Source organism: Callionymus lyra, chromosome 13 (genome assembly GCF_982586985.1).
Source record: "Callionymus lyra chromosome 13, fCalLyr1.hap1.1, whole genome shotgun sequence".
In the NCBI taxonomy this organism is placed as follows: Eukaryota; Metazoa; Chordata; class Actinopteri; order Syngnathiformes; family Callionymidae; genus Callionymus; species Callionymus lyra.
This window is the reverse complement of record NC_141830.1, coordinates 11,111,404-11,121,224: the sequence shown is the minus strand read 5'-3', so window position 1 is coordinate 11,121,224 and position 9,821 is coordinate 11,111,404. Positions and strand designations below refer to the sequence as shown.

General features: G+C 41.3%; 1 protein-coding gene across 1 annotated transcript; it reads right to left on the bottom strand.

Annotated features, from left to right (window-relative positions):
* Positions 1–1,079: 1,079 nt before the first annotated feature.
* Positions 1,080–7,963, bottom strand: slc30a1a (solute carrier family 30 member 1a). Its single transcript, XM_087806013.1, has 2 exons — positions 7,168–7,963; positions 1,080–3,828 (listed from the first exon to the last, which is right to left on the bottom strand). The coding sequence occupies exons 1-2, from the start codon at positions 7,706–7,708 to the stop codon at positions 2,981–2,983; spliced, it is 1,389 nt and encodes a 462-aa protein (XP_087662139.1). The 5' UTR covers positions 7,709–7,963; the 3' UTR covers positions 1,080–2,980.
* Between the last annotated feature and the right edge of the window lie 1,858 nt (positions 7,964–9,821).

Genomic DNA, 9,821 nt, shown 5'->3' with positions numbered 1-9,821 from the left:
GGAAATTAAAGGTGCTGCTCAAGGTCGGAACAAGAAAGAATGGAAGCAGCAATTCCAATTGAATTTTTTTTTTTTAATGTTTACTTGCTTTTATAAAAGGGTGTGAAATTAGCTCCTTGGCAGAGATATGGGCTGTTTTGGTGATTTCATTTTAACCCAAATTCTGTAGTTAAAGTTGACGTTATTCTTTACCATCTACTCTTAAGACTTGTGTTACAACTCCGAGCTGAGTCTCATCCAGAAGCGAGGACGAGTACAGGAGTCTGATGCGTGACTTTGTGGACTGGAGCGAGAGGAACCCCTTGCAGCTGAAGACCTTAAAGACCAAGGAGCAGGTCTTGGACTTTGGGGGGTCAAGGACAAAGCCACGTCCAGTGTCAGAGGTGACAAGATGTCCATCTATTTTTCTGTGATATTCACTTTTTCAACCGTTGTTTACCTGAACCACATATATTTGAAAGTATTCTATTTCCAGTGTTTAATAGTTGAATTTCAATGTTTGAAACTTTTAATATTTTCAAGTAAATATATTTTTCTACTTTGAAAGGTTAATTTTCTATTGGTTTTATGGAATAATTCAAAATTAATTTGAATTTTGCTTCTAATATTTACAAAGTTATTAAATGTTGTTACACAGTTTAATATATGAAATCCAATAATTAAAAATAAAATGTCCTAAAGTAGTAAAGATAGTTTTGAATGAACAGCCTTTATAGTATATTACCACTTGACAATACAAGAGCTACTTCATCAAACTTTCAGCCAATCACAGAGACACAATTTTATGAGTATTTGGAAGTAGAATATTAATATAAACATTGTTGTTTTACTTGTTATTATTAACAAATATAAATAAAAATATACACATTATTTAATTAAATTAATGAAAAATAAAAATCAATGCTTAAAAAGAATTACATTTTAAAAACTTCCAACATTGTAGATGTTCAAACTGATGTTCTCTCCCTCTGGTGCATCTGAGTGAAGTGAAAATATAGAAGTATATATAAATATAAATATATAAATATAAGTGGACGATAGAAGATAGAACTCATAAATGAAATAAACCAATGGCCTGGTTTGTCATCAACTGTAGCAAACAGTTTATTTCACAATCGGACACATTGGACAGGGACATTTCAAATATCAAAACACATCAGCAGAAATGTAATATCTAAAAGAAAACAATAAAAAAAAACAACGTTTTTTTCTTTTAAATCCAGATATCACATTGAAATCAAGTCTCAAGCAGACGTGGAATAAAAGTGACTCTAGGTGCGCCAGAGACGTCCAGCACATGGATCTACATTGCATACAGTTAAACGTCAGGAGTGGAAATCTTCATCCTGAAGAGTGAGGGGGAATTATCACGAGTAAAAAGGCCACCTTATGGACTTCAAAATAAACCGCTCGACCGCCCCGAACCGCGGGCGGAGGAGAAACTTCTCGGACACCAGTGGGTTCTGGTGAAGCAGCAGCTGAAGCGCTCGAGTCAAGCTCCTGGTGATTTTTTTTGTTGAGAAAAGAACATTACTTTTTAAAAATGAGCAAAACCCCGGCTTCGATTTTGGTCATGCAAACGTCTCACTGTGCGGGCCGGTTTCCAGAGGTGCTGTACACATTCATGAGCTCTACTAGCTTGTTCCAGTTAGCGATTCACATTGACGACACTGATGCTAGACAGTGATTCTACAGCGACGCGCATTCCTGGTTCACGTCGCATCGGCGAGACTCCTGGTTAACACTCATGGTGCTGGAATACAGCAGGTTCATCTTCAAGAAGGCAGTGAGAGAGAGAGAGAGAGAGAGAGAGAGAGAGAGAGAGGAAAAGGCCAAGGAAGTACAGAAACCACCACAGCATAGACGATCTCGCCAACACAACCTTCGGATAATTGCAACGTTAAAAAAAAACAAAAAAACACATGCTCTACAAAGATCAGTTCTAATAACTTAAATACTTAAATTATGTCCCGTGTGGACACGTCAGAGGAGGTTACAGAACGTTAAGGTCCAAACGTTAGAATGACATGTGTTTTCTCAGGACACATCGGTCCTGCAGAGAGAGAAAGAGAAAGAGAAAGAGAGAGAGAGGGCTTTGGCACAGACTCTCCCGAGACTATGAGGAGAGGTCGGAGGACTTGCACCAACAACCTTCGAAAAAGGTTTTTGAAATAAACTGTGATCAATCATTTTTTACACACATCAACTGTCCACGAGTGGTTAAATGTGAAGGCAGACTCTGATGGAAGTCAGAATATTGAATTGAACATTTCAGATGTTAAAACATTGACAGTTTTTATTTCAAATGAAGTTGATTTTTTTTTTTAATGGTTTAACTAAAAAGTTATTATTTTAGAAAATGAATTATTCTCTTTATTAAAACTAAATCCAAATTCCTATAATTCAAAAACGGATGTATAAATAAGTGAATTCAATTTTTGAATGAAAAATGTCACTCACTTTTATACCAACATTCTTATATTGAATTTAAAAGGCTACAAATAAAATGACTTTATAACATTTTTGAATTATTGGAATTAGAACGTTAAAAAATATGAAAGATTTATTCATTTTGAAAACGTTCAAATAATTTTTTATTCAAAACTTTCAATAAAGAAATAATTAAATTAAAAAAAGTTCAACCTTCAATTAGACATTACTGAATTATTAAATAAACAAGTCAATGCTTTAAAGAACAGGTGAAATGGTCAATATTCTGGTGTCACTGTCACACATATGTACATGTATGTGATGTACTCACTACCTGCTTCAAAACTGCATTCTCAACCATTATTCTTAGTGAACGGGACTCGAACCCTCAACTCTACCTGAAACATCTCGAGCTTGGAAAACAGTAAATCGGGGTTTGAATCCAAGCCCTCCGTGACCAGAAGATGATGATTGCTTATTTGTGGGAATGGTGGAGACGTTTGCATCCTTCTGACACCAGCTATGGTTTCTGGAACACCCCCCGCCCCCTTCACAGAGATGACTCCGCCTCCCGGGCGATTTTGTCCTGAGCAGCCACAGCCAGGTTTGAAGGGTCCACCACCACCTCGAGAGCCGAGGCGACGCCGGGCCTGTAGTCGCCCTTCTTGTCGGGCTTGTCGCCGGTGCCGCAGCACTGCTTGGGAGCGCACTGTTCCTCGCAGGGGAGCTCGCACTGGGAGTCCCTGGACTCGGCGCTGAAGGTGACGAACTCCGGCTGGATGGTGGTGGCGTGGATGCCCTCGTTGTGGAAGAAGTCCTTGATGCGCTTGGCCACCTCCATGTAGGACGTGGGGTCTTGGCACTTGATGTGCGCCGTGGCGATGATGCGGCTGCCGGCCAGCTGCCACACGTGCAGCTCGTGGAGGGCCAGGACTCCATCCAGTTTCAGCAGCCGGTCGTTCAGCTGGTGGATGTTGATCTGCTTGGGCACGGTCTGCAGCAGGATGAGCGCCGACTCCTTGAGCAGGGGGAACGTGGTGTACAGCAGGATGCAGACCATGATGATGCACAGCGTGGGGTCCATGTAGAGGACCCAGCAGGGTCCCGCCATCCTGATGGGCAAGCTGGTGGGGCTGAAGGCGACGTCCACCAGGGTGTTGTTGACGTGATGGTGGTCGGTCTCGTGGGAGTCCACGCACGGGTTGATGCACAGCTCGTCGTCGTTGCACGGCTGCCACACGAAGATGAAGATGAGGGCGTTGATGACCACGATGACGGAGCCCAGGGCGTCGCCCAGCACGTGGAGGAAGACGCCGCGCATGTTGAGCTGGGACGAGGTGTCCAGCTCCTGCTCCTCGTACTGGAGGTTCCCGTTGGCCTGAACCACGACTCCTTTGTCTGGCGGAGGAGAGAGCGAAGGGTTAGTTCCTCTTCCTCACACAGTTTCAAACTCTACGATTCTTTTCTACTTTCTCCTCAGGACGGAGCAACTGTACTGTGTTTTCTCGATCACTCAGATAACTGAGGGGGACGAACCAAAGTGGTCAATGACAAGTGGATTTTAACTCCCCATCCTCATCGACAGTTGGTGCTAAACCGCAACTTCACTTTTTTCGCCTGCTTAAAGCAACAGGCATGACCGGTTGTGTGTAGTCTGTGTGTGAAGGGTTGTAACAAAATATCCATACAGTTGATCACCTCATTATCTTCTCTTCCATCACACATCAATATTTGATGGGTTTTTATTAAGTACTTTTTTTCAGATCTTTTAATCTTACTCCTTTCATGGTTTCCATTTCCGATTACGTGAGTAAATTACCTTATTTCTGTGAATTACTTTATGATGTTTTGGTTTCTACAGGCTCTTTATTTTGAGGACAAGGCCAGGCTGAGCCGCAACACCATTGATAACAAACATACATTGTTAAAGCATCCCCCGAAACTGGAACAAGGTCTGTATACGTTTGGTTTTTACGTGCTTCTAATTTACATTTTCAGTCATTCAAGTTGGAAGTCACTCTTACGGGTAAATCAAGTTTGTGTTTTTTGTGATTTTGACGTAGCAATTCAACATTCCTGCTGATCCAACTTGTTTGACCATCCGACAGTGGGATGACAACAAAAAAAATTATATTCATAATTAACATGTAAATGTGCATGGAGTTTGTTCATTTTTGTGCTATATTTAAACATCCAGTCATTAAATCATTCGCAGCTAAAGGAACAAAGTAATCCCGCAAATCATGACGGCAACTGAGGACAAGAGGATACAGTCGACTACAGCAACTTGTAAAGCTGATGTTCGGACATGTATTGGTTTTAAAATGATTTAAGCAGTTACGACTTCGTCAAGAGTCATGTGGTCTGTAAATTCTGCAACACCAGAGTCAAGTACTCGACAATACTACAAATATATCCTTTGTCCTACAGTATTACAATCGCACTGTATCATGATTAATATCGTTCCTGCCGGCTTCTTACCAACACACACTCCTTGTCTTGTACAGTAAATGTACATTCGGAGTCATTAACTTGCAATTATCACATGTCAGGGAGATAAAAAAGGGAGAGTTTTGCCGCCGGTGTCCTAACCTGGACCATCCATCAGGGTCTAATGGTGCAGTTGTGGTCGTCGCTTCCATGGTTACACTGATGTATGACCCACTGGCTGAGGCTACCGTATGGAGGAGGGGTGTGTGCAGACCGTTTATTGAAACTAGCAAAGCCTCGCGCTGTGGGGGAGAAACTGCCTGCTGTATGGCTTCAACCCTTCAGGGGAGGAGGGGAGGATGGGCCAGAATGGCCGAGGACACACCCAACGGAGGAAGTCATTGGGGTATGGGTCACATTTTTTTTTTCTTCCATTTTAGCCACATTAACAATGAAAGAAAATACATTTGCGATAGCATGGTTTCTCTTTTCCCATTTAAATTTGAGTTTAAAATAATTAACTCTAAAATTGAAGATTTTATTTAGAATGTAAAAACAGTTGTTGTCTGTGTAGAACTGGGAATTTCAAGGTTAATAAAGTTTGCTCTAACTGGTCATCTTTGTAACCCAACACACTGTAATGGCGATGAAAGCCGTTGACCATGTTGAAAACATATGGTTCTGGGACTTAAAGGAGTCAAAGGCTGTCTTGTTGACATCAAGAACTGAAAGTAATACCAGTGTACTTTCATATCTATGAACACGTTCGAACACGCAGACAAGATGATATGACTCAGCTTAGAGACGTCGAGGACTTTAATCAGACAGCTGTCTCACCGGCGGCACGAAAGCCGACCCCTTCTCGGGTTTGACGGACCAGCGACGGAGGATAGAGGGTCCCGGTATGTGGCACAGGGGGGCATTTTTGAGGGAACGCCAGCGTTCCAGGAGGAGGAAAGAAAAACACTGACCATTGTGCTATTATGCAACTCAGACCCGATGACAATGGAGTATAAATGTGTCAAGGGTTGACACATTTGACAAGTCACTGGGTGACAGTTGCAGAGAGGAGACCTCTGGACAAACTACTGTCCATCATGGACGACGACAGTCATCCTCTGAACACTGTCATTAATGAAAAGAGGGAGAGCGTGAATGCTCCTCCCATGATGCATCACTAATAGACTCACTATTAGACGGTTTCATTCTGAGTTTGGGGGCAGTAGTGGAAATGAAAGCTATCTATGATCCATGTTGATTATTTTGATCTATGTTCTTTATTTTTGATCCATGTTTTTTAAACTTACACTTAGTTCTTTGGTTTGCACTTTGTTCTCGTTCTGTTTTTTTTATGAAACTTGCAAACTAACTGTCCAACAGAAGAATCTCCAGAGGGATTCATAAAGTCCATCTATGGACTTAAAGGTTCAAATATTATGCTCAAGAAAGGCTGAATAAATATTTAACATTTCTTGCTTTAGTATGATTTTGGTCAAATGAATGTGTTTGTTTTTTCATTTTCACTCCAAGCTTTCAACTGTACGGTGGTAACAGTTCAAATGTAAAGGAATAGATTTGCTTCATGTAGGATTAGGAGTAAAGAAAGATCAACTCAAGGGACCAGATGAATGAAGGACTTCTTCATTCTGGCGAAGGAAAATCTGAGGACAGTCGTGACAATGTGGATTTGCTGTGGAATACTAGAGTGTCTTACTGTTAGATGAGTAGATGAAGATACTTTCTACTGGAGTGATAGAAACATTTAATGGAAATATCATGCATTTCATTGACATCAATACACATAAATAAAGACGGATCATTCGTTTACTTTACTTTTATCAGAGTCTGGTTCCTCCTTCAAGTCACTACATGTTCACTAGACCATTACACAGTTTCATTTCAAGGTATAGATTTGCTTCATGTAGGATTAGGAGTAAAGAAAGATCAACTCAAGGGACCAAATGAATGAAGGACTTATTCATTCTGGCGAAGGAACATCTGACAGTCGTGACAATGTGGATTTGCTATGAAATACCAGTGTCTTACTACTGTAAACCATTTCCCGAAGTAGACCTCCTGAGGGATCAATAAAGTTCTACCTTACCTTACCTTAGACGAGTAGATGAAGATGTTCATTATACTTTCTACTGGAGTATTAGAATATAATGTATTTCATAGACAACAATACACATAAATAAAGACGGATCAGACTTTTATCAGAGTCTGGTTCCTCCTTCAAGTCACTACATGTTCTCTACCTCATTGTTTGGGGAAGTGTGACTTGTTTCAAGGAGAAAAAACACTCACCATGTTTAGTGTCACCGTGGCTGCAGTGGTTCCCCACCAAATGGTTGAACTCATCTCCATTGGTTCCGTTCCCCGCCTTCTCGATGTCTTTGCTCTTCTTCCCGCCGTGGGAATGTCCGTGTCCACCGCCGGCGTGTCCGTGGAAGAGACAGAGTCCGAGCAGGTTGATGACCAGACCCGCGGCGCCCACCCCGACCAGCACCAGCGGCCGCTCGATCTCGTGGGCCACCGTGAAGCGCTCGATCGCCTCCAGCACGATGGTGAAGCACAGCGCCGTGAGGAACACGGCGTTGACCAGAGCCCCCATCACCTCCGCCCGGATCCATCCGAACGTGTTCTTGTTGGTGGCTTGGGTCTTCTCGGCGAACCGAACCGCCACCAGAGCCACGATCAGCGCGATGACGTCCGACAACATGTGGAAGGAGTCCGAGAGCATCGAGAGGGACGAGGTGATCCGGCTCACCACCACCTCCACGATGAAGAACCCGAACGTCAGCGACAGCATACATAGCAGCCGAGCTCGGTTGGGCTCACAAGCCATTTTTTTTTCTTCTTCCCCTTCGGATTCTCACGGGCGACGGAGCGACGAGCTAGCTTAGAGGCGAACGTATCCGAGCTAAACCAGCGGGTCCTGAAACTAAAACAAAACCCCCCAAAAAAACACCGTCTCTCTCTCCCTCTCTATCTCTTCGTCTAGTTACGTTTATAAAATAGAAAATAAAACATCCGAATTCCGAACAAAGACGTCACCGAGCATCCATTCCTCCGACGGTTTGCAGACGGCTGAAACTTTGCACCCGAGCCGGTAAACTTTCCACACGGAACACGACGACGAGAGCCACGCCCACACGGACGCGCGATTGGTCCGCGGGGCAATCGCCCACAGGTGATTGGTGGGATTGTAACGAAGGCGGAACTATTTCGCCAAGCGACGGTGGTTGCTACGCACGCTCATAACATGTGAAATCTCGCGATACTGTCGATGAAAGTTGAGCCGAGTCGGAGATTTTTCCTCGGATCCCTTATAATAACACCTTTACCTTTGTTCTACCAACTTTAATTTATTTTTCTTTTTGACGCGATGCAGCACAAAGAATGTCATTAAAAATAAAGCAAATCATAGCAAAGATAGCCTCCCTTTAGATTACATTAATGTTATCAAATTGATGATAGCGTTATGTTTTTATTGACCAGACGTGACAACAATTACTTTAATAGCCAATATAATGGTTTATATCCACAAGTTAAATGTCAAGATCATTAACCTTTATCGCGGTTGTAAAGTTATTCTTTCAAATACCAGCTCACTCGCGACCTCTAGTGGAGAAATAGATACAGCTCGAAAAATACAGCATTTTGGGTTTCGTTACAGATTGTGTCTCACATCTCATGTCTGGCCAAATGTTAAGCATAATAGAATTATTAAATACACGTCAGCTAGTGGACTGTGATCAGGCAACTGAAAATGAAAGAATTTCCTGTTTCGAGCTTCTTTTTCCACTTTAACATAAACAAAATATAAATCCTTTCTTGTTTTTTTAATTACAGGCACTACACATGATTTTTATGAATCAAACATCACAGCAGGGCCGTGTCTAGACAGGCATGTATGAGGCCAGGCCCCCTCTTGCCCCTGCCTAGACCCGGCCCTGGTTTGAGGGGGCACAACATTTATTTGAGGGGGCCAGGCCCCCTCTTGCCCCTGCCTAGACCCGGCCCTGCATCACAGTCTCTTCTGTATCAATAAAATCATAAGATATGATTTCAGTTAAAAAAAAACAACAACAAAAAAAAGCAAGGTTTGGGGTACAAACAAAAATTTTAACAAATTGTTGGTCATGTAACAGAAGCAAATAAGAAAAAAAAATTCTATGTATACATTTAGTTTATTATGAAACATTTATTTGGATGTATACATTTAATTTATTACTATACATTTATTCAGATGTATATGTCTATTCTACTATATATACTATATACTATATAATTTTAGACTTAGATTGTGTCATCTTGTTCTTTCTCTTTATGTTCTTCTTCTTATTTTATTTTTTATTTATTATTTTGTATTGTTTTTGAAAAATTGCGTGCTATTTGAAAAAAACAATTTCATCAATCATTCATAAATCAATAAAGTGTTACCTTACCTTACCTTACCTTATATACATTTAACTGGATGTATACATTTACTTTATTATTATACATGTATTTCTCCCCCGATGGAACACTAATAGACTCAGGGACTCATTCATTCCTCGTGTTATTAGGCTGTTTATTTCTGAGTTTGGGGCCAGGAGTGAAGTGAAAAGATGATATTCTATGTCAATCTTTGTATCCTTTTCTTCTGTATTTTTCTTCTTTGATCAATTTTCATTATATTAGAAAGTTTGTTTATCCTTTACTTCATCCCTTTACCTTAGAACCTTAGACCTTAGAAGTTAGGTGTCCGAGGCCTGTTATTTCAACCGATACTGCAGACAGTTTTTCTACTATGTTGGACCCTCTTTACTTCAGTGATTGATTAACTGTTTCACTAATCATTGTGTTAAAATACTGGATCCAGTGGCGCCTGTTAAATCTTGTTAAAACTTGACAATTCAGAAAAAAACGTTGCCCTTGAACAAACGAAGATCTCCTGAGTCTGAAGAGACTTTTTC